Genomic DNA, 26,080 nt, shown 5'->3' with positions numbered 1-26,080 from the left:
AATTCCTACCCAACTAGCGTTACAGAAATTGAGTCCATCATACTGGGAAGGCACCTACTCCCAGACGGCTCTCTGTTGAAGGGCTGTTCTATAGAACAGACTGTTATGCACTACACTGGGTACAAGGGGGAGAGGAGGGTCGGGAAGGGAGGGAAGGGTTCCCCCTCCCCCGTGACGCACTGGCCACGAACTTCCTGCGAAAGTAAAACCGAGCGTCAAGCTACAGAACTTAAAAAATGGAGAAAGACGGAATCGAACGTGTCTTAGTTGAGTTGGACAAGAAAGAATTCGAGCGACTGAAGTTTCTCTTAGAAAGTGTTTCTACGGAGAAAGAGAGTGCTACAGGCATCCCCAAAATTAGTAGAAATTCGCTGAAGGAAAAAAATAGCAGCTACGAGCTTGCGGATCTCCTTGTGCAGCATTATCCAGAGCAGGCCGTGGAGGTGCTCGAGGAGGCGCTAGACCGCCTGCCCCGCCGGGATCTGCTCGGTAAAGTGGGGAAGTATGTAAAGTCTCGGGGTAAGTACCAAGGAAGGAGGACGCGTGAAGGACCAAGACCGCCTCAGGGATTCCAGCGACCTCCCGCTACCTGGGCCTTGCAGCGGTGCAGACCGCACCCGTCCTCCTGCCTTTCCACGGTGCCCTTCCCCCTCCTTCCCTCCCTGGCTCCGGTCCCCGTCCTCTGCTCCTTTTCCGCTCAGGAGGCCCCAGACGTTGTCTCCGCGCTCCGCCCTTTCTCTTCCCTTTGAACGCCGCGCACCCGCTTGCTTTTCCAGCCTCTTCCGCGCTGACTTTCGGTGCCGTAGCGCCATCTAGTGGCGCTCCAATAAACGGCCGTCCCCTTTAAAATAAAATTAAAACCGAGACACCTTTTGGTGACATTGTAGAGAAATGACTACCGTACTGTAGAGTCTTAGATTTGAGGGGAAGTTGTCGGGGAGGGCAACGATGCCGTAGGGGTGGGACTAGTTTTTGTTTTTTTTCTTGAGTTCGTCATAACCCAATGGGCTTTCGACTGATCCGGAGTATTTTTATGGCCTCGTTCTAACAACTGTATGGGTGTAAAGCAGTACAGGGTCTTTAGAGAGTAACTATGAAAACGCTATACAGGCATCACTAACTCGGGTATCAAAATAACATCATAGCATCTGAACTGTCTCTGTCTCTCTCTGGTGGGCAAGAGCCACCTGTACCCAGGCAACCAAACCCAAGGCATGAAAGGAAACTTGAGTATGCTGCTGAAGGTGAATCACACCTGGTGAGTTGGGCTATTCCTTTTTCAGAAGAGTTGGGGCATTTAAATTAATGGTTCTTTGCTGTTTCGTGGGGATTCTTCATATACTTATCAAGCACTGCCTGTTTCTTGGTTTAGAAACAGGTGTTCTGTCTGTGGTATTTCCAGCCATCATCATTGTTTAGGATGGGAAGTCCCTGTAACATGTTGCACTAACTACACTTTTCACTTTGTAAGCTTCTTTTAAAAGTAAAAACTGGTAACAAGTTTTTGTTTTTTGAATTACAATCATTAAAAAAAACTTGGCATATTACTCAAGTTCAGAGTCCAAAAGTCAAAGAATTCACAATTAGCAAGACTTGTGGACCCTTCCACTTGTGGTGTTGTGAGATTGAATGGCACTAGAGGCAGGGCCGCAACTAGGGTCTGTGTCACCCCGGGCAAACATGGATTCCACACACACCCCAGCGCTCATTATGGCACCCCCCCCCCAGCATGGAGCCCGGGGCATATACCCCGGTTGCCCCCCCAGTTGCGGCCCTGACTAGAGGAAGGAATGGGGGACACCAATTTTCCTGGCACTTCAGTGATATGCTTCAAGAACCCACTTGACCACCAACATCTCAGCACGTGTCCTTCTTTGGACATTGTCTCCAAAAGCATCTTCCCTGTGTTTGAGGAGCTGGAGATCCTTTCTTTGGTGCCAGCCCAGCTGCCCTGCTTTACTAGTTTTCTGCATTCATTTTAGATTTTAATTGAAGAAAAACTGTGAGACCTGGATGCACAGGGCCAGTCTCAGCCATTCTCTTTATTGGCTCTGGGGCCATTTTGATTTAGAAACATGCCGGAAAGGGCTTAGGCCTTTCTTAGATAAAGACGGGCAGCTGCTGCAACAACATTTTCAAAGTAGGTACAACTTCCTGAGAAGTGGAGAGACATGTCAGAACATAATCCATCTGCCATCATGAACAAGGGTGCAGAAAGTAATTCTTTCATAATGCCAAACTTTAATACTGCCAGACAAATGATTTTCTCATAGCAGATGACTTGCTTCTGTAGGAAATGTTCACCATTTTAGTGGTTCTCAGTAAGTGTTACTTGCGGTGCTTAAGATGCCTAAAATTCATTCAGTGATAAAGAAATGCTTTCTCTTTTTCCCCTGTGGGTAGCCAACGCAGTGTCCCCTCCCCAGGCTCCATGATACCCACTAGCATCATGACGTCTCTGCTACTCCTAGGTAGTAAATGAAATGCCAAATTTTCGTAAGATACCTTGGGGCTAGATTACTAAAATCTCACAAGAATTTGTATATTTTATTTTAATATGGCTCTTCCACACCATACCAGTTTTGGCTTCTGATCCCTGAAAAAATAGTGCGTAATGTTTTCATTCATTTGTTTCTGCTTAACGCTCAGTTTCATAGACAAGTTACTCAAGTCTGAACTTCGTTGCTTTGCCATCTAAGAATGTGCAATTATGAAGAATTATTTTTGGTCAGATTTATGGCATAAACACTTGGAAATCTCACTCTTTTTTACCTCATCAGTTTAACTCTTAGAAAACAGGTTTTCTGACTGTCCGTGGCTATTCTGTGAATGGGCAGGTCAGTTCTTGCTGCTGACTGAATCAACTGATGGTTGTGATCAAACTGTTGTTATTGGAAGCTTGTTAACACTAAATAGAGGGGCTACAAAAAACTCCCACCTCCTCTTTTGGGGGAAAAGAAATCCTGTCTTTTATGATGTTCTTGAGAATTTAACAGCTTGACTGCTATTTTGAAAGTCTTCAACTGACTTTCAACAAATATTCAACAATACTTTTCAGGAACGCTATGAAATGGGCAATCAGCGCGTTGCTTTCATGATGTGTGTAACGAAAAACAGAGATGGCTTCGAACAGGATATTAAAAAAATGGAAAAACTGTTTGAGACATGCAGGTTTAAAACTCCTTTACCATGCTGCAAAGATCCTTCCAAAAAGGTATGTTCTTAAAATTGTACTTTAAGAAGAGATCTTCAGACGTTTACAGTGAACTGCCAAATGTTGTCACAGTATTAAGGCCAGGAATGCATTAAATACCAAAGAATTAATTCAGTAAACATTGGTATTCACAGTAATACTGATAGTGGATTTCAGAATTTCAAACCATTGAAAATTAAAATGATTCCTATGCAGTGCTATAATTGTACTAATAAGAAATAAGCAACTTCTTTCCATCTGTGAAAATCAAAAACTCTAATATGGCCCAGGATTGGCCACTTCCCCAAAGGGGCAATAAAGGTGAATGGGTGGAAGATTCCATCCATCCTTGGCCATTTCTGCGCTTCTCATGAAGGAAAAAGGCTTCTTTTCTTTCCTGGCTACTGTGGAAATGAACTCTGTCTTCTTCCATCAACCCTCTCAAAAAAGAACCCAGCCTCCTAGAATTCTAGCCACCTGGGTTTCTATGGGAAGGGAAAATTTCCTTGTCCATTTGGCTGCTAGCTTCTTAGCAAGCTAGAAATCTTGTCAGTTTCAATACCAAGCTAGCTTAAAGAAGCCTGCATTAATGTAGATAGAATAGTGGTTTTGGATTACAGAACTGAAGGAAAAGTGTGTCCTTTCCCATAGACAAGGCAGCCAAGGGCATTTGAGAAATTGCACCATTTTGTCCCAGGACAAACAGTGCAGGGAGAGAGCAACTTGGTGCTTCCATTGCCCAGAGAAGGAGTTGCTCTCTCCTCCCTGTCAGGACGTACATCGTTCTCAACTGTCCGCTGTCCTAGAATTGGAGAGCTTCTAGAAAGCACATTCTGGCCTTTAGCACTGCTCAGGAGACTCAGACTCAACAAGACTCATACCTGTTTGACTTGTATGGACTTGGAACATAAGTCAGATCAGGCCTGGTTAGGACTTGCTATGCTATGCTATGTGGAAATCAAAGGACATCCTGAAATGAGGCAATCACAGAGCATGTGTACACTGCTGCCAAGAGAACTGCATGGGTGTGACCATCAAGCCAACACAAGTCAGGTTCGACTTGAAGGAAACTTCATCTAGGGGACCTGGACAGTGTACTGCATGTATGTACTGTGTGTGGAAGAACACTGCGATATCCAGAACAGCAGCCATGGAAGTTTGTTCAAAACAAAGCAGAGTGTTCTGCAGTTCAAGATCATATCATACTCTTTGGGGTATAAATGTTAACAGACTGGCAGTGGAACCTGAATTTGCTTGTTTTCCTTTTCATTCACGATTCCTGATTGCTTTTGTTTCTTGTCTGTTTATCACCCTGGCAAAGCAACTGTTTTATCTTTTAATCTCTGTGTAGGAATGACAAAAGTTACATGTTATATCTGTGATTAGTAATACTGTTGGTCACTTTAACAGGATTTAATGGACGATCTAAAAAAGTTCCGGAAGCATATTGACACCTCAACCAGCTGCTGCCTCATTATCCTTATGAGCCATGGAAGACGAGATCATATTTGTGACTTGAATGGGGAAGAAATCAATCTGGATGAAATATTTTCACTTTTCAACAATATAGGATGTCCTGAGCTCCAACGAAAGCCTAAAATATTCATAATTCAGGCCTTCCGAGGAAGTGAGTATACCTCGGAACTGTTGCATGCATTCAAAAATATTATTATTAATATAATTAAGACAATTCTGTTTTTGCCAACTGATGGTTCATTTTGTACTTTTGGTGCATTATACAGAAATTTGAGGTCCACACATGAATTTCAAAAGAATAGATCAGAAAATTAATCTCTGGGCATGGAAGACTGCTGGTACATATGTGCAAAAAAGTATTATCTATTAAGGGAAAATGTGGCTCACTTGCTTTTTGCTTAGCATGTTGTGTCAACCCATCCAATTGTCACCTTCAGTTGATTGTGGTTAAACGTCGTAGAGTTTACCAGTTGTGAACACAACCAGAGTTCACAAATAGTGAGGAAAGGCTTTTGTGCTGCAAGTCAGGGAAAGAAATTGATGTGTGAGAAAGCTTCCTCATAACCTCATAAGAGCCAGATGTGATGGAATGTGAGGGTGGCCTTGGAAGACAGGGGAAGAGATGCCACCTAGGGAACAATCAGATAAAAGAGGAAGGAGCCTGCAACAGAGTAACAGCCAAAGAAAGAAACTTAGGAAGGACACCCCCTGACTATTCAAGTGGTAAACAGGGAGGTGGGAGATTTGTACTTTCAGACTTGCAAGACTTTGTTAATGTAGCCTTACACTAGAGTAGAATTAGCTCATCTCGTCATATTTCCTGTCCAGTTTACCTGGGAGGGCTGACATCAGCCTTATAAAAAGGTGGGGAATGATGAAAAGAGCCTGAAAATCTCTTGTTACAAGCTGATATAAACCTGTCTAAAGTAAATGAATGAGGAAGCTTTTGCTACTGGGTTTCTCCTACAGTGGTGGCTTGACCTGGCGCTTGGTTCTTACGACCTTCCTCAGCACAACTAACTTGTGGGTATGCTGAGTAGGCAATATGCTATTCAACTGCATTCTGAGTCTGCCAGCTCAAGGCTCTTTAGGCTATAACCCTTTTTTCTGACGGTAGTTTTTAATCAATTCCATTGAACACACATTCCCCAGAGGCCTCTATGGTCTGAGGTGAGTTCATTCTTTAAACGAAGTGAGGGAAATAGTTGTTAATCCCAAGGCATCGCTCATATGATGACCAAACACTCATTGTCTCAGTCACATTTTTCACTGTACTGATTGGCTTAGCAAGTAGAGGAAATTGGCTACTCGCTGCAATGCTGCAGTTGTGCTAGAAGCCACAGTCAATTGTTTTCTACTCTTCATGCTTTCTTGTAGCCATGTTTGCTTTCCAACAGAGTCTACTGAGGTCAAAAAAACTTGCTTACTAGGATTTAGTGTGTATAGAATTACAGCCTTTAATACACAGGCTCCCTCAAGTTTGAGCCTTGGCAAACTGGAGCCCCCTTTTCCTTAATCCATAATCACCAGAAAAGTTTCTCAGGTTTATTCTACTATCCTGCCTTTGGCACTGAGTGAGAATTCCCCTCCCCAGCTTATTTCTAGCTTTAATTCAAGCTAAAGAAGAAGTTTACCTGGAAGAAGCTGTGAACATTTGTGTCAGCCCTTTGAGGTAGACCAGACTTGGGCACCAAAGTTACGGATAATAAAACTACTTTTAATATAGGGTTACAGTAACAGAATCTCTCAACTCTGAATGTGCCTCCCCCCTCCTTGCCTTTATCCTAAAGAGAACTCGGGAGGGTCAAGTCTGAGACATTTTCTCAAGTTACATTCCTGCTTTTTCTTATCTGACCATTGCCTTGGCTGCCGTTCTTCCTGCTGCTCCTCAGGTTATTCTCACAGCCCATTACAATGTGTCGCTGACAGCATTGTTCCATGATTGGTTGGAATATTCATGGATATTCTATAATATCACATCAGCTTCTCTAGTCAGTTTAATTGTTGACCTTGTTCAGTGAAGTATTCTATTCAAGGTATACTGAAGGACTTGATTACCATGATGTTAGTATTCATACAAATTCAGTGACAGCAACTGTATGGTTTTAATTACAAGTATTGCCATCTCATAACACAGCTGACAAAGACACTGGAGCAGTAGAAGCAGATACTCAGACTGAGGCAAAGCGGAAACTGCCTACAGCCAGTGATTATTTTATTGTATATTGGAGTCAAAAAGGTAAGAGTAACTCAAAGGACTGCCATCAATGAGCATATTGCATATGTACCCCAACCCCATTGACAAAGAGCTTCAAGTTCCAGAGTACTTAGACTGCAACTGTTTTCCAAATCATGATTAAGCCCCACTGTTCTTAATCGAATGGACTCCTGAGTTAACATGGATAGGGTTCGCACAGTTAATGTTGGTAAGATTAGGGTGAATTTCTAAAGAGTAATTATGAAGCAGCCAAAGCTGGGAAGAGTTAGAAAGCTTCTCCTCATATATGCTAAACCTTCTTGAGGTATCATTCCCTTGGGAGATTTCAGAAGGCATTGCTAAACTTTTTGAAGCCCTATTGTTTGAGAAAAAAATGGACAATATTCCCAGAAAGACCACTTTTTCTTCTGGCACCTAACTGGCAACTTATGTAGCTTAGCAATTACATTTGGCAGCTGCAGGACCAACTGGATATACCACCCCCGTGTATCCTAGGAAGTGTCAGCAGCAACACTTTTGCCTGCTCAAACTGAATGATGTTCGACTAATATTACTGTCCTTCATTTCCTGGAGCATTGCAGGGTAGAAATCCAGAAGTAGAGATCCATCATTTCTGGCATATATCTCCAGCTACGACATAGTTTTTCTTCCAGAAAACATGGTTGTTTTTACCTTCTTGCCACATTGCAACAGTGGTGGATGACCTTTGCTCCATTTGTGCTAAACGCACATCTCAGCAACCAGCAATAATCACTAACTTTGTTAGAGGAGAACCAGCCAAGTCTCTTTATTCAGTAATAATGGATGAAAGAGGAGAATAAGGGTATTTGGATGATAAACCAGAAGGCTGGGAGCAGTGTTACCTGAGAGCTCAAACCGGAAGTCTAGTTATGCCTTGTATTTTTCCGCTGAGATTACCCTGATATCTTCGTTCAAGGTTTAAAAGAATGAATTTTCCCTTCTTGCTTCCCGAATATACTACTGATTCTTTCGTTATTATCCATTTTGAGCCATCCTGAAGGCCATTAATTCTTCTTCTAAAATTGCATTTACACTTTGTTCTGACTTCTATAACTGCTTTTAGGCACAGGCATCAGTTATCTCTTTGATTGGTATCAGCTGTCTCTGTTTTAGTTTGGGGCCTCAGTCATTTTTGTCTTTTAGTACAGATGAAAGACTAATTCAGGAATCCCTTAGCCTTCAAGGTCATACATCCTGATCTAGCATTAGGTCTGGATCTTCAGTGTAATTGAAGCTTTTCCCAGGACTAAAGTTACCCATTTCCTTTTCTTAAATTATCTTCTTGCCTCATGAGTAAAACGATCCATTTATCTTGTTCATTCAAAACGAAGGGTTAACACCTTGAAAAGTGCTTGTTGAATAAAAATCCTGGTCCTATACATGGTACGAGGTAAGCTTCTTTCTCCCACTTTTGGTGTTTCACGCAAAATTTAATCCTAAAGATGATGCCTACCAAGCTGGGGTTTGTGACCAGTGGCTCTGATGGTTTTATTACCATTTAGAGACTTTTTACCCACTGAATTGCAGGTGGTTCTGCAGTAATTTAATAATAATGATTGACCCTGAATTTAATTTCTGCTGGGAGAACCTGCTGTGCTAGAACCTCTTTGGCTATAACATCCAGTAGCGATTTTATACAAGTGTTCTTAGGTTTTTGACCAGCTTGAGGCTTTTTATGCATTTTAGATTCATAATCAAAATTATCATTTCCCCAATCTCCATGTTTCAGTATCTCTCTGCTATCGTTATTAGAAATAATATGCTTGTCCACATGTTAGAGAGTAAATGTAGCTATCAAGCTGTTTCAGTCTGCTGTAATGTACAGTATTGGCCTATGAGTATGTGAGTATTTAAAGTATTTAAATTTAAAAAAAATAGAACTCATAATGAACTATTCCTGTAATGCAAGGATATCAGTTGCTGTGTACTTGGGACTCTTCTACCATCTCGACAAGAGGTTTTCAAACTCCTCATGGCCCAGAATGTGGGGCCTCGCATTTCCTCTCTTGTGGGTCCTAACATGATACTGTGTCATAATACTTCACTTATCTTGTAACACACAAGTCCCAAAAGATGCCTTGTGTTTAGAACAATGAGGTCCAGTATAGTCTAGGACAGAGATGTCTGTAGGCCAACTCCTGTGCCCTTCCGGAAAACACTCCCATCTTTACTGCTAAAGCAGACGGTTGTGGAGTGCAGTTTAGCAGAACACTGCAAACCATGTAGCTTTACAATTATATCTTTTTTTTAAGAAGAATTTTATTAGATTTCAGACAAAGATAAAAACTACAGAAAAACAAAAAGCTACAAAGAGAAAAAAACTTAAAAAATGAGGAAACACAAGAGATAATTCTTTTTAAAAGTTACAATAAGAGTTGACTTCCAAGTTTTAACAGCAAGGATATACGACAGTCTTCCACAATCAATCCCGTACTCTATATTAAGCCAAACTCACATTATTTCTATAAATCATTCCATTGGCACAATATAAAAATCAGTAAATACAATTGCTCCCTCCCCTTATGTTAAAAGAAGAATATATACTATATACACATACATACACACACCTCACACACCTCCTAATCAACTCCCCCACCCAAGGATAACATTTATTTAATTATTTCCTTCCTACTAGTAATCTATACTTTCCTGTCTACTATAATAAAGATGAAACTAAAAAAACACATGAATTGTCTGCCATTGTAGTTAATAATACAACCATTATCATAATCTTAATCATATTAAACCCAAACCCAAACATTTATTATTATTATTTATTTTTTATACCTTAATCTTAATCCAAATCATTAAAAATGAATGAAGTCAACCAGACCGTAAAAGTAGTCCAGATAAATATTCTTAAACCCTTTCCCCACTTCAAAATAAACCAGAGCGCTTACATTTCTTCAAAATACACACAGCTTTTTTCAAAAAGAAATCGAACAACCCAATTGCCCCCCTGAAAAGGTCTGACTTCTCTTCGGAAAACTTCCCATACATAATAACCCCTTCTTTTCCATAGCGTTCCATCAGAAAGTCAGTTTCACTTGTGGCTTGCAGCTCGATTTCTCCCTTAGATTTCTTCAACTCAACTGTCCAAGCTTCATCCAGCATTTCAACAGAAGCCCCAATCTCACTGTTAGAAGAAACATTTCTATTGCTGTTAAATTCTTCAATTTCATCCATGACATCGCCAACCAGATGACACATTTTAAACCTCATGTTTTCCACAATATCCTGAATGCCTTGCATAAGAGCTTGGCAGGAATCAGAAAGCATCTGTTTAACATTTCAGTGGAAGTCAGAAAAAGTCCTCCTCCATGTTGAAATCCTCCATGTCTCATGCAGGAGATTACAGTACCCCCTAGGTACTTAACCAGCGAAAGTGGGAGATAATAGAAAAATTCTGGAATGTGTTTACACAACTGAGAGTAAGATAACAGACAGTTCCCCAGGGAAAGTCGCAGCAGAAAGCTGAAAGTTCAAAGCAGCAGATTTAATGTGTAGGGAACCGCTAATATCTTTAAATTTAGTACAGAAATAATAACGGGGAGACGATTACATACCCTCAACCCTCCTTAGTATTTGGATGGAAAGCAAAGTCCAAAACTTAAAAAAAAAAAAAAAATTAATCACAAGAATAATGATAAGCACCAAAAGAACCAGTTTCTCCTTGCTGTAGAAAGCCTCTCTTAGGGTGTGCATACTTTAAAAAATAAATAAATTGGGTGATTTAGAAATGGGGTGGCCGGTCTTAATGTCCCTTTAAGGCTACAGCGCGGCTTGGAAATGGTGATGCCCCAGCCTCCCGGTTGCTCTTACCAGTCAAACGTGAACTCAGTTTGCGCTCTTCTGGCTGCAAGCAGCCGTCCGAAGGACAAATGGGGTGATTCTGAGTGTTTTCCTTTCTCTGGAAAAACGCTCCTGGGCTTCAGGAAAAACCTGCCTGAGCCCGAAAAAATTGCCGCATCGTCAGTTCTGCCCGCGGAGTCCGCGGGCACAACTGTTCAGACCGCCACGTCCCCACCAGAAGTCCTCTAGCTTTACAGCATCTTGATCCTGTAGCCCTGCTCTAAGGCAAAATGGTCTTTCGTTCATATTCCCCTCGAATTGGGCTGATATCCCAGCCGGCTGATTTACACAGCAAAATTTCCTCACACATCAAATCTGATTTGTAGTTCCATGTACTGGAAAGAAAAGGCTATATTTGAAAACATCATTCCATAATGTACCCAAAAAGTAGAGACACAATTTTGATTCACTTCAGTTCCATTAATATTATTGGAATGTCCATAAATGGATTTAAAAAGCCTAACAAGCCACTCTGCTTTTCTTATTTCAAGGACTCGTGTCTTTACGTCATCCTGAAAAAGGCTCAGTAACGATTACTGCTATGGATGAGGTCTTTTCAGCTCACTGGCAGAACTGGCATATTTGGGATCTTTTCACAGAGGTAAACTTACATTAATTGGCTGTCCACAAATTATGGAAATCTGTTCTTTACTTCTCATTTATACGCAGATAAAGGTGATACTGAATTCCTCGGCCTCTTTATAGCCCAGGAGGATTCCATCATGTCTAAGAAATCAGTGGGGAGAAATCTGGTAGATAAAAGCTAGCTGAGTAAAAGCAAACCCTGTACATACAAGCAAGCTCCCTGAATCCCAATCGGTTTGACCGTTTCGATATTCCGTTCCTGAATCTGTGGCCAGATTCGCTTGCTCCAAAATGTGGTAAACCAGGCCTGCTCTGTTTGAGAACTTTTACGGTCATTCTACTGAGTGATAGCCATCTCCTGGTCCTGAATAAATGGCTCCATTGTTCTGTCCCCAAAGTTAAAAATAGATAACAATATTTGCTATCTCATGATCAGTAATCAGATTCTGAACAATTGCATACAGCTCTGATTAGCCTGGCTTAATAGATCCTTATTTAACCTATTTATTTTCTTTCTTTAGGATTTATTAATTCTAGTAAGATATATAACTACAAAGTCCATAAGAAAAGGGGGGGGCAGAAGAAACAAAAGTAGAAGAAAATACCTCAGAGTATACTCTTTCAGTTGGCTTTTGGTGATATTTTTGCCTTTCTGATTTTTTTTCAGGTTAACAGCAAGATGGTGAAACAAGACTTTTGGCTTTCAGATGATACAGTGGATACAGATACAGAGGATACAGTGAAAGTCTGTTCAGTAATAGAATCCACTCTTACCAAAGCTTTATTTTTAAAATAAATTTCTTATGTAAGTTAATGTGGCTGGACAAGAACATCCATTTAGTCTTTTAAAGTAGGTTTTAAATTTAGTAGCTACATTAGAATAGGTACTCATTTATATTTCTAGCTTTCCACAAAATGGAGATCAGAGAAGATGTTGAGAAGGAAGTTTTCTTATTCAACTCAACCTCATATTACATAAAGCTAGAAGGGTTCAAGGTTGGTGATCCAAACATGACTAAGCTATAATCCTCCTAAAATGGGACCGAGGGACCAAATATTATGGATTTGTAGGTAAATCACAAGAACCTGACTGTTGTAAATGACAAAGTGGGCTTTGATACAAACCCCGGATTATCCAAAGTTTAGGCAATTTGGGTTTAATTTTGGCAGGTATTGTAGTTTTGTCATAAAAAGCTGGCATTTTATTCCATGGGAAGTGTGGCCATCTCTCTCTTCTTAATTAACTTCTGTGGCTGAACTAAAAATCAGCACTTTTTGTGGAAAAGATTTTATACGATCTGCAGTAGACAAAGTAGGCTGGACCTTTCTTAGATTTAGCCACTAAGACTAAACTTTAGTCACTAGAGTATGATGATACAACTGAAACAAATGAGAGCATATTTACTGCTGGTGTAATCTTTATGATTACACCCCGCACGGCGGGGTGAGCTCCTGTGGCTAGTCCCAGCTCCTGCTCACCTAGCAGTCCGAAAACATGCCAATGTGAGTAGATCAATAGGTACCGCTTCGGCGGGAAGGTAACGGCGTTCCGAGTCGTCATGCTGGCCACATAACCCGGAAGTGTCTATGACAACGCCGGCTCCAAGGCTTAGAGATGAGCACCGCCCCCTAGAGTCGGACACGACTGGACTTTACGTCAAGGGAAACCTTTACCTTTACTAATCTTTATGATGCTTTTGTTTGTTTCAGTTCTAACATTATACTCACTCATTTAATTCTCTTTCCTGATCTGTTTAAGTTTTTCATTCACAAGAGCAATAGCTGCCATATTGTTCTTACAGTATTGTAACCATTTTTTAAAATGTTCTTTAATCTACTGTAGATGCCTGGTTTACAGCTGATTTTCTTCTGATATTCGTACTCATATATTAAATAAAGGAAAAAATGGATCAGGCCTGGTCTTTTACTTTCTTAAATCAGTTTCTAGAGTAGAACCTTGGAAGAATGTAAGAACTACTACTGCCAAGAAACTATTTTGCAATGTCTTTTGTTTATAAAACATCATCCTTTTGCAGTGTTTTCTGTTTATTTTTTTTCTCTACAGAATATAATAAAATAATTTATACAGTGGGGTTGTACTTTGAAACACATATATTGTTCAATACTTAGAATTATGTTGAATGTTTTCAGGGGTGAAGTTTAAAATTATTGTTTATTATGTTGTCCATATGCAAATGGACAACAACCTCCCTCCCTTTCATTTAAATAAATAAATGAAATACGAGTTTCATTCTTTTTATATTATAGTTTGATCTGCCAAAGAAAATATCTCCTCATTAACATATAGAGCAATTATGATGAGAGACCTAGGTTTTTCTATATGTGATCTTAGTTTGTCAAATAATGGGAGCTTCCTCTTCTGTCAGACAACATGTCAGTTTCTACTATAGTTTCTACTATATGGAGAGGAGACCAGTGGTACATACCAAGCCTCCCGTCAAAATGAGTTGGGGAAAGGTTGGGGAAATCAACATCTGCAGAATCTAGAAAATTCATCAAAATGATGTAAGATCATCATGCCATCATGATGCAAGCTCTACTCCTGATGTTTGTTCATGAGACATTGTGACACCTTTATAAAAGGAACACAGTTTGTACATTTCCTCATTTGCCCTCTCTGGATGTCTTTTGTTGTTGTTCAGTCGTTAAGCCATGTCCAACTTTTTGTGACCCCATGGACCATAGCACGCCAGGCCTTCCTGTCCACTGTCTCCCGGAGTTTACTCAGATTAATGTTCATTGCATCAGTGATGCTATCTAACCATCTCATCGTCTGCTGTCCCCTTCTTTTGCCTTCAGTCTTTCCCAGCATCAGGGTCTTTTCCAGTGAGTCTCCTCTTTGCATTAGGTAGCCAAAGTATTTGAACTTCAGCTTCAGTATCTGTCCTTCCAATGAACAGTCAAGGTAGACTCTGGATGTCTAGAAGGAGGCAAAGGTAAACTTCTAATTTGTGTCCGAGAAAACTCCATGGACAGGTTGATGTCCCCAGGAATTGAGTTTGACTCAACAGAGACTTTACCTTCTTTAAGTAAAATTATAGAAATGCATTTATCATTTCTTGCACTTAATTCACGTTTGGTTGAACTACAGAGCCACTTGCTGTTGTGCAGTTACAGCCATGTGCTTGAGGCCCATTTGTGCATATCTTTAAACATAAAAATAGCCACATTCATGTGTAAAGAAAAGAGAATCTAAACCAAGGTAAAACTAAAAAGGACATTTGGCCTGAATTTTGACTGATACTTGAACATCCCCATTAACTTAAAATATTTAAATCCTACATTATAGTGTATGCATTCTTGTTTTGTTATTTTTATTAGGCCTCAAGGCCTCAGAAGTTGGAAGCAGCTTGATTGTCTCTACCTACTTTGAGGAGTACACTACTGTTCTTTTGATTGGCAATAATGGTAACTAAGATGCTTAAGGAGTGATGTTAGCCCAAGATGGGCAGCCACCTTTGTTTTTCACTTTTCTTCCCATCATTCCCAACTATGATTGCTAGTAAAATTATCACTCCTTATTATACAGATGTATAATAACACAGTAAAACAACACTATAATTACTGCATTAAGAACAGAAGCTGTATTCTGCAAAAAGAAAGAAAGAAAGGAGGACAGAAAGAAAAATTGAATTCTCATGAGACAATTAACAGTAACAACCTGACCTGACGAGCAGAGCAACAAAAGTAAATGCTGCCTGTCATATCATCTGAAATCAGTGGCCTAGCTGGATATAAAACAAAATACTGCAGTTTATTTCTTATCTCTTAAGTAATTTAAGCCACAGAAGAAGGAGAAGAATGTGGAGGATTGCAGATTGTAACAGCTACTGGTAGTAAGGGCCACATGGTATATCCATGCATGACCAAGTCCCTCCAGTCCCCTGATTTGGCATTTCTTATTCCTATAATCTGTTAGGACAAAGATCTTGCAGCTCCCAGCATTGGGAGCACACAACATCAATAATGCAGGCCTTGCACCAGCTGCTGATTGGTTTCCAAGTACAATTTAAGCAAAATCTTCCAGGTTTGGAAGTGGCATATCTGAGATCTAAGGGGGATATGAAATTCATGAAAGCTCAGTCTCAAATTTGACAAAGGCTTGGAAGCATTGGAAATAATCATTTTTATTTCCTATGAAACCAGAATTAAGGCTTTAGAAGGAAATGATCAATCTCAAGATAAACTCATTAAAAATTTACTATCCAAATTTCTTAAAGTACAGGGCAACTTATCAGCAATAACTTAAAAATAATTAACCTACGTTTGAATGTTGAGCGACAGAAGCCCGTGTTAAACTACATGGAAGTCTCACTGCTTGACTTTAAACTTGGGATAATGGATGCTTACAGCCAAAGGCAATCTCTCATGGAGATCTGCTCCTAGAATTATTAAATTTCTAAAGCCTAGCGCTAGAGTTCATCTTTTACAGTTTTCAAGACAACTGAAACACTGTAGAGGAACAATTCAACCAACCAACCAAACAAACAAACGTTATTATGGTTCATAAATCCAGACTGCATAAAAGGAAACACAGTATATAATTCAACGTACTATGTATAGTAAAAAGGCCTCTAATTATGCTTAGTTTACTTTGCTGTGCCAGCATCTTGGCTTCAATGAATTTCAAGTTAACCAGTACATACTAGGACATACAGAGTGAGCCTCCAGAGAAAAAGAAAGGATTGCTGCTGAATTTCTTTGAGCTTTCACAGAAATCTGGGAGATGTGAGTGTATTGCTGCCCTGAATAATGTAGCATGAAACCCAAGTACTTAAAACAAAGAATCCTCCCACTTGGGTCCTTCAAGGATCCAACATAGTTTTTTGAAGCCCCTTGCAAATGCATGCCTTTTGTTTTCTCATACTTAGTATGTAAATAGTGTTCCCTACAGAAATGGACCAGTGGTCCCATGGCTCTTCTAAGACCTACTGGTGTCTGCAATAGTATAACAGCATCATCTGCATAAAGCAGTACAGATACAGATCTATTAGTCAGTTTTGGGGGAAGAAACTCTTCCATGCTCAGGAGCCAGAATATATCCTTGTTTAATCCCCTTGCTGGTTGGGCTCATGTTTGAGAGGTGCCCAACTATAGTGCATCTCACCATCAAACTGGTGTTCTTGTGGAGTGCCTGTAATACTGTATGTATCTGTCAACTGAATTTGTTCCAAACAGTTGCTATAAAGATGCAGTCAAAGGCCTTTTTTTGATCTATAAACAGAGCAAAAAGGCATGATTTAGGTGGCTGAGTGTATTGTTCAGTCAAATGGGAGAGTTTCAGTCCTTGATCATACACAGAGCTACCTACCTGTTCAGACTACTCTCTTGGATTAATGTTGTAGCTCTGATTCAGGACCAGCTCTATCACTGCCTGTTCTATATTTGCTAAAATACCAGGCTGCTGTCCACAACTGCAGCTGAGGTTGCTAATCCACTCCGGGTATAAACTAGGATGTTGGGCTGTCAAAGCACATAAAGTAAAACCTGAGATGAATTTGGAGAAACAATTTTTTGAGGATGCATATATATGTTTTTAAACATTAGCAAACATTAGAAAAATTTCTTAGAACTTTTCATCTTTAAATTGAAAATTTCTCATTCTTTTCGGAGAAAATCCAAGGATTCCAAAAAAGAAAAAGAAAAAAAGCCAAACACAGGCTTTCATGAGACTTCAGGAAATACCAGACCTCAACAAAAGCATGCAGCACCCAACATCTCCACGCTTGTGATTGCAAGATTTTTGAGGAAGCAATTTGTTTCCGATGCTGATTTTGCAATGGAGAAATAGAGCATTTCTATAAATGCTGGCTGTAAGCTAAAGCAAGTGAAAGGCTCATCCAAACCAGATTTGAAAGCTATATTTTTTCACAGCAAGACAAAACTGCTTAAGGTAAGATTGGAAGCTCTGTACAATATCTCAAAAAAGAAAACTAGGGGTTTTCCACCCATTTTTTCCCCCTGAGGCTACCTCCAAAGTACCTACCTCCCATAATCTTGATCCTACTCAGCAGATTAATCATACTTTAATTGATTAATTGTCTATAAACTTGCATACAGTTAATTGATTATAAATTGAATACAAGTGGAGCAAGGGGTACTGAAGCAAGGAACATACATTGCTTGCATACAGTACAAGAGCCTTAATAGCGATATATTCTTCTTCAGAGAAGCTGAAGGAAATGTCTGTTTTAAAATAGTCTTACAGTCTTCAGCTTTTCAAAATACTTGTTAAAGTTTTTAATAGTGGAATTATGTAATAGTGGAATTATATAACATTTTGGAGTATGGATTCATATTGGATTGCATGCGCAATAAGTTAAAGTATTTGTCAAAGATATCACTGAAGTATAATGTGCAACCCACAGTGTCTATATACTGCTAATTCCTATATGTTATATAATGAAATGTTTATCATTTGAAATTGAAAGCCGATTTAGATGTTTTGACTGAAGCTGATCTTTTCTGGTGTTACAATCCATGGGCAGAAAATAAATTATACTACTTCATTGATGTATAACTGTTTCCGAACTATATCTAATATGACTTATGTTTCTTTTTCTGCAGTTTGCTAGTTTTACAAAATAAAAGTAAAATATAACTATTCTATTTATTTATGCCTGTGTGTGCTCTGTGCACATCTATGAAGAATCTGGAGGAAGCAAGTAGAGAACTTTCCCTTCACCTTTTCTTCGTAGCTGTGCCTTTGTCTGCTTCTTCTTCTGTGGGTTATAGTGAAACATGATACGAAACATTGCTTGGATGTTTAAACTTGAGACTGGAATCACTGTCTTTTCTGCACTTCTCTGCATCTGTGTGAAAATGTGGACTTCTTCTTAGAGTTCTCTATCATTACACTGTAATTGTTTCCCACCCATCCATCCCCATCTAATCTCCATCAAACTATTGATGCATCTGATTTTTATACAGCTGGCTGGGAGTTGTTTAGAATTTATACATTCAAATATTTACATTCAAAAGTGTACATTCACATTCAAAAGTGAATGTAAAGTTATATTTCCTTGAAGAAAACACAGTTGCCTGTATAAATCCAATCTCAGCTTCCTGTTTTGGAAGTGTCATGATTTGATCAAATCTGATTCAGAATTGGTGTATTTAGGGAAGTGGCACAGTATGTCATACATATTAAGCTTCATCAGCTTAAATATATGTAGTTTTTATTTTATGAAAAATAAAAGCCTTACAAAATGAATGATGGAACATTACCTTTCCATTGCATCTTATTTATGACAGCACTCTCTATCTATTGAGCTGTAATGGAAATGTAGTATTTCACCATTATCTTACTAATAATTTAATAACAGCCCCTTAAAGCCTGGAGACAGCTTTCAGTGTATGCTGAAGGCTCTTTCAAAGACACAAAGGATCATATGTGGATCTTTCCAGGGACATAGTGGGGGCGTTGAGGATGGAAACGCCTCTGCTGTGGAATTCCTCTCCATCAGTGCAGGGACAAGCCCATCCTATCCAAGCTTCTTCTGTTAGTCATTCTTTTCCTTGACATTTGCCTTCTGCTGCAAGCTCTTTATTAGATGTCTTATGTCTTATGTGTTTGACTCGTTAGGCAAAGTAAAACCATTAAACAAAGGAACATGGGAACCTGTTGTAGCCTAAAGCCTCTATAGGACAGACAACTTTAAAGGAGCAAGCTGAAGGGCATTTGAGAGCTTTCATCAGCAGTGAACACAGGCCTTCCCTGTACTGTTGCTGTCCAAAAGAGTTGGGCTTTAATACCAGAGAAGGCTTAAGGGAACTTCTTGTTAAATTTTGGGAGAATAGCAAATCCCTGGTTTAAAATATTTTTTTGATAACATATCACATTGCAACCATGGAGATAATGTGGAGAGAAATTCTGTGGAAGGATCTGTTTACAACAGCCTGGTTGCATCCACAGGGGTGAAGAAACTAAGGCAGGTGCCACAAGGGATACAGGTTAGTCCTGCATAAGAGATGCCAGTAAGGAGCACTTGAAGAAGAAGTTGAGGTGGCATTAATCTCTCCTGCCCCTCTGACTATCTTGATTCCAGATGAAGAGCAGCAAAAGAAACAGAATGTCTTATTTTTCAAGACCCCGAGTAAAGACTTTTCTCACCAACTTTTATTTTGCTGCACTGTGGATAGTCCCTTTATTAACAGACTGACAGCTTACCACTGACTTCAGTTGCCATGACCCCTGGCCAGCAGAGAAGACACTTCTGTTATTTTGTATTTTGAAATAACAGAGAAGTCTGTTTACCAGTGGCAAAAACAGGAAAAGAATAGATACCACAAACCACCCTTTTACCCCTCACAGTGTTTCTACTGGAACTAGATACCAGAACACTGGATTCAAGGCCCTTCCTTCTTTTGAAGAATTCATGAATTCAGTTCCAGCACCTGCCACCTAGTAGAAGCCAACAGGACAAGCGGGAAAAAGAACCACCAGAGAAAACAAAAAGGCCATACAAACACTCAGGATGCTTACTGTCATGACCCCGTTACAAGGCACAAAGAGCCTCACGATGTGGATCATGATCATTAAGAAAGAGAGGAAGGAGATAATTAAATCAGCGCTTAAACCAAGCACCCAAAGCACCCACACCCATGGAATCATATGCAGCTGAATAGAAGGACTTCAGATAAGCAGCGATAAGCCGCACCTGGTGCCCTGGAGGACACACCTGAACCAAGAGGACAAGGACAGCCACCGGGAAAACGCCCACACAGCCATCAAGAAACCGATCAAGAGGGATTGGGGACAATGAAGGGTGGAGGAACACGGGACCCCGCAAGAGGGTATAAACAGGGCACCTCACCACCGCACCCCCATTCCCGTTTTTCTCTCTGTCAGTACCATTTCAATAAACCGGAAATCCTTAATCCCTATTAAGTGAGTCCGTGTCTTATTCGGAACGAGGCTGGCCCTGACACTTACTCTTGCTAGCAAAAAACAGCAAGGTCTAGGAAATGAGGGGCTGAGAAGCACATGGATAACCAATTAGCATAGTCAAATTAGATACAAATCTACATCCCTTTTTATCTTCTTTTTTAGTGATGATCACCCTATTCAGAGAGTATATCTATAGCTAGGCTGTACTACTTTAGAGCATGGGGATTTTCTATTTCCATGTTGTTTCATAAATTTCCTCCACAAAGAAAACAAGGCAATTGTAATGCAATTAGTGGGAAAACAAGACCAACTGTAACACAACTGTAATGCAACCAACTGTAACACAACCAACTTAACACAACTAGTGGCAAACTCCAAGGTTCCCAACTATGATCAGGGGGTGATTTGTGGTATCAATAAAAAGCAGCAAATAGCATTTAACGCATTAAGTAGCAGTGTCTCGCTGACCATATCTGGCCTCAGAAGCTAAGCAGAGTTGAACCTGGTGTGTACTTGGATGGGAAAGCACCAGAGTATTCCAGGGCTGTAGGCTAAATTGGGAAGTTGAAAAACATCTTGGGAGAAATCAGTGGCTAATCAGATCCATAGCGTAGCCAAGAAAACTGCATGGATAAGCCTGTGAAACTAATAGAAGTTGAGTTTGACACTGCATATTTACCTTCTAAAATTTATGAGTATTGTATTTCTATTGCTTGGGGGGAGGAGTGACATTTGTGAAATCTTCTGCTTTAAGCACAAATAGCTTGACTCACCTTAGGTCTTATGCATCTTGACTAGGGGTTTCCTGCTGCTTCATCTCAAGAAGCAGGAGACTTTGGGACAGGCCAGGAACAGAGAAATGACACAAAACTGTAAGGCCAGTGTGCTGCACCTCCCATCATCCCCATCCGCTGACCCAGTTGGCTAAGACTTAAGAAATGTAACAATTTCCAAAGGGCCATATGTTACCCATCCCACTTTAGAGGATGCAAAGAAAAAAAGTGTATTTATGGCACTTACTGCACAATACAGATATCCTTTTGATCCTTACTTAAATGTGTGTGTCTAAACTTTGCATTTTCACCAGTGTTTTTATATATATAAAATATAAAATATATATAAATATAAAATACACATACATACGTACAGTGTATCCATGTCATTTTTTTTATTTTGTTGGCAGCAATATAAAAGTCAATTGCCACTGCCTTCTTCTGGGATGTTGTTTTTGCCTTCCCAGTCCACACTATGGCCTTGGGATTCCCTGAGTGTCTCCCATCCAGTATTAACCAAGCCCAACGCTGCTGCATTGTTCAAGATTAGCCAAGGTTGACTAGACATGCTACCTGCTGGAATATTATATTACCTATTATTTTCATAACATAAGAAATGAACATTGGTGAAGCTACAAAAACAGCAGTCACAATATAATCTAGTGGAAGGAGCTAAAAGAGAAGTCATCCGCCTGAGGCCCTCTGGCCATTTGTGGTCCCCAGCTCTTTTTATGCCCCAGTCTTCAACCACAATGGCCCCAAATCATTAGCAGTTTGCCATGACTTTGAGGACAGGACATACTGTAATATAACTCACCCTGCCATGATCTAAATATTGTTGTTTTTTATCAATTCTTCCCACCAATGAAAAGAAAGAAAGAAACACAAAGTCCTAGCCATGTCCATATATGTGACATGTCCTTTCCTATTTCATGTCATGACTCTGCTCACTACAATCCTTGCACACACTAACAAGTTAAATACAACCCTTGGCCACCCAAACATTGTCCAGCCTAAAACATGAAACACAGCCCTGCAAAATGTAAGTGTAACTAAATCCTTACTAAATAACTAAGTAACTAAATGTAAGTGTAACTAAATCCAACATGTAAGTGTAACTAGATCCATAAATCTGTCTGATTTATGGCATTTTCCTTTATATTTTCCTCAAAAATAAGTCCCATCAAGTGCAGTGCAATTTATTCCAGAACAAGTACCTGAGCATTTAACTTGTGAAATTAAGTTTGATTCAGTAACTTTTGTTTCCTTGCATGTATGTCCATGAAAGAAAGGTTAAAAATGGCTCGCTAATGTTTCTGAAGAGCTCTGTAACGTAGGATTCCTACTAGTTCTGTGTATGTCTCTATGCCTAACTTTGTTTCTCATTTATATTTTTATTTCAAGCATATATTCACCATGACTGAAGAAGATATTGAAGTAACCTCTGCATTTGTCTATGAGGAAATTGCCGTTCCATGTGATAAAACGGACATCCAGATATATGGACAAGTCTTTCTGCCTATATTGTACGCCCTGGTGTTCAGCATTGGGCTGGTAGGAAATTTCCTGGTGCTTCTTACCATTCTGAAAGCCAGGTACCAGAAGAGCATCACTGATATTTTTTTCCTGAATTTGGCCATCTCTGATCTTCTCTTTGTGATTTCTCTTCCTTTTTGGGCTTCTTATATTATACATGGTTGGACACTTGGGAACATTGCATGCCAGATAGTTTCCTCTTTCTATTCTGTGGGCTTATTTGCTGGCATATTTTTCATCACCATCATAAGCATTGACAGATACCTGGCTATTGTCTGGGCAACACGCATTATAAAAGCCAGGACAGTTACCTATGGATATCTTACTAGTGTTTCAATATGGACCCTGGCAGTTTTCTTTGCAAGCCCCCACTTTGTATTCATCCAAAAGTCTGAGAGCAATTGTACTTCATTGTATCCAGAACACCTTAAAAAAATCTGGCTTGTTTTCAAGTATATTGAAATAAATATCATTGGACTTCTTCTCCCACTGTGCATCATAAGCTTCTGCTATCTGCAGATCATCAGAACACTGCTGTCCTGCAAAAATCACCACAAAAAAAAAGCTATGAAAGTGATTTTACTTGTGGTAATTGTATTTTTTCTCTTCTGGACTCCATACCACATTTCACTTTTTCTGCAGATGTTACAGTACTTTGACTTCTTCAAAGATTGCAGTTCCTTAAGGCTTCTGGATTATGCCATACAAGTGACTGAGCCACTAGCTTTCAGCCACTGCTGTCTTAATCCAATCATCTATGTTTTTGCTGGTGAAAAATTCAGAAAGCAGCTTTCCCACTTGGCTCTCAGATGCATTTCATTCACATGTGCCTGTGGGCCTTGTAGCCAGTATCGCAGTGGAGTGTCCACTCCTATTTCAGAGTTTGCTGTGACCAGCAATCAGACCCAGAACACCAGTGACCAAGATGCGTCTTTCCTTCTTTGACTGTTAACAGTTACATAGGACTAAATATTGGGCATACTGAATGCTGGGCTATTTTATCCAAACTATAAACATAGGCTTTAATTTTCTCAATATTCTTAGCACAACAACAGCTTTTATGTACCATAGTTATGGGACTATATTTCAAGTATTATATTTAAAGCCAGAAATATAAACATATGAAATAATATTGTTCTACATTCCTGCTTTAGGTATCAGTTTGGGGCCCCACTTTTATGATGAATGCAAACAGCTCAAATTAATAACCAATAAATTCTATATTGTTTGTTTATTTATTTTTCAAATTTCTATCACCACCCATCTCTCCCGAAAATTGTTTAAGCATCCTTGTTTTCCACTATTTCTTTTGTTAACATATTCCGAGGGAGAAAATTTTATATTGGAACCTCTGGCTGCTTAGAGCACTTCACATAAGTAGAGGGATGTGAAGAATTACTACACAACAGAGCTATAATGGCTTGCTATTCAGCAGTTCTTGGTACTATTGTAAACAACTGAAGAATTTGGTACCGTACCCTGTTTCCACTACCCTCTTTTCCCACTCATTTGTGTCCTCAAGAACAAGAGTTTAACCATTGCAAAGGAAAGGACAGGCTGTATTTGGATCATACATACACATAATCCGGTAGATGTTTCACAGACTCATAGAAAGTTAGGGTTGGAAAAGACCTTAGCAATTATTAAATCCAAATCCCTACCAAATTCAAGAATCCAACACTAGAGCATCTCCAACAAATGGCCATCCAGCCTCTGTTTAAATATTTCTAGCAAAGAATATAAGCAGTGCCCTGTTGGATCAGACCCCTGGCACATCTAGTACATCAGTTTGTCCTCATAATGGTCAGCCAACTGCAAAGGAAGCCCACTAGTCTTCCAGCAGGTGGCCTTCAGAGGCAATGGCACTGCCATCAAGACTAATAGCCTTGACCCTCATGACTTCCATGAATAAAGTAGTTATGTTACACTGACTCAACTTAAGTATACTAAACTAGGCTTCACTGTAAATACACTTACTAAAACAGATTAGTGAAAGGTAATGGAAAATTTCCGAAGTGAATTAAGATAACAGTTCCCAGAGCAAGTAGTGGCAGGAAAATAAAAATTCAGAACGGCAGATTCAACGTGTAAGAAAAAAAGTTAAAAACTTCAAAATCAGCACAAAAATAATAACAGGGAGATGATAACATACTCTCAACCCTCCTTAGTATTGGATAGAAAGCAAAATCCAAAGCTTTTTTTTTTTTAATTAATCACAGAAATAACAATAAGCACCAAGAGAGATCATTTCTCCTTAATGTAGAAAGACTCTCTTAAGGTATAAGTACTTGAAAAAATAAATAAATAAATTGGGTGCTTTAGACCTGGGGTGGCCGTTCTTAGTGTCCGTTTAAGGCTGCAGCGTGGCTTGGAAACGGTGACGTCCCAGCCTCCCGGCAAAGCCTTACCCATCGATCGCAAACACTGTTTACGATCTCCTGGCTGCAACTCACCATCTGGAGTACAAATGGGTCAATTCTGGCATTTTCCTTGATCCAGAAAAAAGTTCCTGGGCTTCAGGAGAAACCAGCCTGAGCCCGAAACAACTGCCACGATGCCAGTTTTGCCCACAGAGCTCAGAATCCCATTGGAAGTCTCAGAACTTCTTTCTTTCAGAAGTTGTCAAACTTCAATTCTGAGTATTTCACGCCACTGGTTATTTTAGTAGTGGATGCTGAGAAGTGTGGGAGAGCAACAACTATAGGGTTTTGCAGCATTGCTCTAAGACTCCCACTATATTAATTAAGATTACTTCTTTGTAATCAGACAATAAGATATTTTGAAGTTATATGTTTTCCTAAAATAGGAAAAAAGAGAGAAAGAAAAAAGGAAGAAGTTGAGCCAGCAATTTAAAAAAAAACATTCTATACAATTGGTCTCATAAATTGTCCAACTTTGATGAAAAAGGAAGATTTCTTCTGGCAAAGGCAGAAGACCCAGTCCTGCTATAACTGTACCACAAGTTATAAAAGGAGAAAAAAAATCAGCTTGTTAAGAAAGTTCTGTCTCTGCAAAGGAAACACCTAAATACAGCTAACAGTTTAACCACTTCTGTTTTTGAAAGGGGAGGAAGGGAGGGGAAGATAGGTTGGTTATACAGCTGCAGGTACATGTGAAAAGCATGACTTCAACAGCACAGTTGAGCAAGAAATTGATGAACTCATAAACATCAAAAGGTTCCAGACCAGGGTTTCTCAGCCAGGATTCCACGAGAGGTCACTAGGGGTTCCCTGGGAGATCACAATTTGTTTAAAAAATTATTTCAAATTCAGGCAACTTCACATTAAAGAGGTAAGTTTCATTCTTTATTTTTAGTTTAAGAACATTATTAATGCATACATACAGGCCTACACATGAAACAAATGTAATAATTTTGTAACTTCTGGTCTATATTTGAGCCTGAATGTGCAGAGGTTCCCCAGGGCCTGAAAAAATATTTCCAGGGTTCCTCCAGGGTCAAAAGGTTGAGAAAAAGCTTTTAACACATTAGTTGTTAATTGGTAAGTTCCTTGTAA

General features: G+C 39.6%; 2 protein-coding genes across 2 annotated transcripts; both read left to right on the top strand.

The window, feature by feature from the left end:
* The first annotated feature begins 219 nt into the window (after nt 1–219).
* On the top strand, nt 220–13,536 carry LOC134498019 (caspase-14-like). Its single transcript, XM_063304130.1, has 7 exons — nt 220–519; nt 1,182–1,258; nt 3,059–3,214; nt 4,604–4,820; nt 6,807–6,908; nt 11,252–11,361; nt 12,013–13,536. The coding sequence occupies exons 1-7, from the start codon at nt 237–239 to the stop codon at nt 12,139–12,141; spliced, it is 1,074 nt and encodes a 357-aa protein (XP_063160200.1). The 5' UTR covers nt 220–236; the 3' UTR covers nt 12,142–13,536.
* A 3,580-nt stretch (nt 13,537–17,116) lies between these two features.
* Nucleotides 17,117–23,803, top strand: LOC134498018 (CX3C chemokine receptor 1-like). Its single transcript, XM_063304128.1, has 2 exons — nt 17,117–17,259; nt 22,434–23,803. The coding sequence occupies exon 2, from the start codon at nt 22,446–22,448 to the stop codon at nt 23,508–23,510; it is 1,065 nt and encodes a 354-aa protein (XP_063160198.1). The 5' UTR covers nt 17,117–17,259; nt 22,434–22,445; the 3' UTR covers nt 23,511–23,803.
* Nucleotides 23,804–26,080: the final 2,277 nt, after the last annotated feature.

The sequence above is a fragment of the Candoia aspera genome, chromosome 4 (assembly GCF_035149785.1).
Source record: "Candoia aspera isolate rCanAsp1 chromosome 4, rCanAsp1.hap2, whole genome shotgun sequence".
In the NCBI taxonomy this organism is placed as follows: Eukaryota; Metazoa; Chordata; class Lepidosauria; order Squamata; family Boidae; genus Candoia; species Candoia aspera.
Note: the sequence above shows the minus strand (reverse complement) of the source record. Positions and strands in the feature narration are given on the sequence as shown.

What these genes read in the sequence shown, in the direction of transcription:
- LOC134498019 (XM_063304130.1), top strand. Translation starts at nt 237, where the DNA reads ATGGAGAAAGACGGAATCGAACGTGTCTTAGTTGAGTTGGACAAGAAA. An exon ending in GAAGTATGTAAAGTCTCGGG is followed by an intron (nt 520 to 1,181) that starts GTAAGTACCAAG and finishes CTGGTGGGCAAG; the next exon opens with AGCCACCTGTACCCAGGCAA. An exon ending in TTTGGGATCTTTTCACAGAG is followed by an intron (nt 11,362 to 12,012) that starts GTAAACTTACAT and finishes ATTTTTTTTCAG; the next exon opens with GTTAACAGCAAGATGGTGAA.
- LOC134498018 (XM_063304128.1), top strand. Translation starts at nt 22,446, where the DNA reads ATGACTGAAGAAGATATTGAAGTAACCTCTGCATTTGTCTATGAGGAA.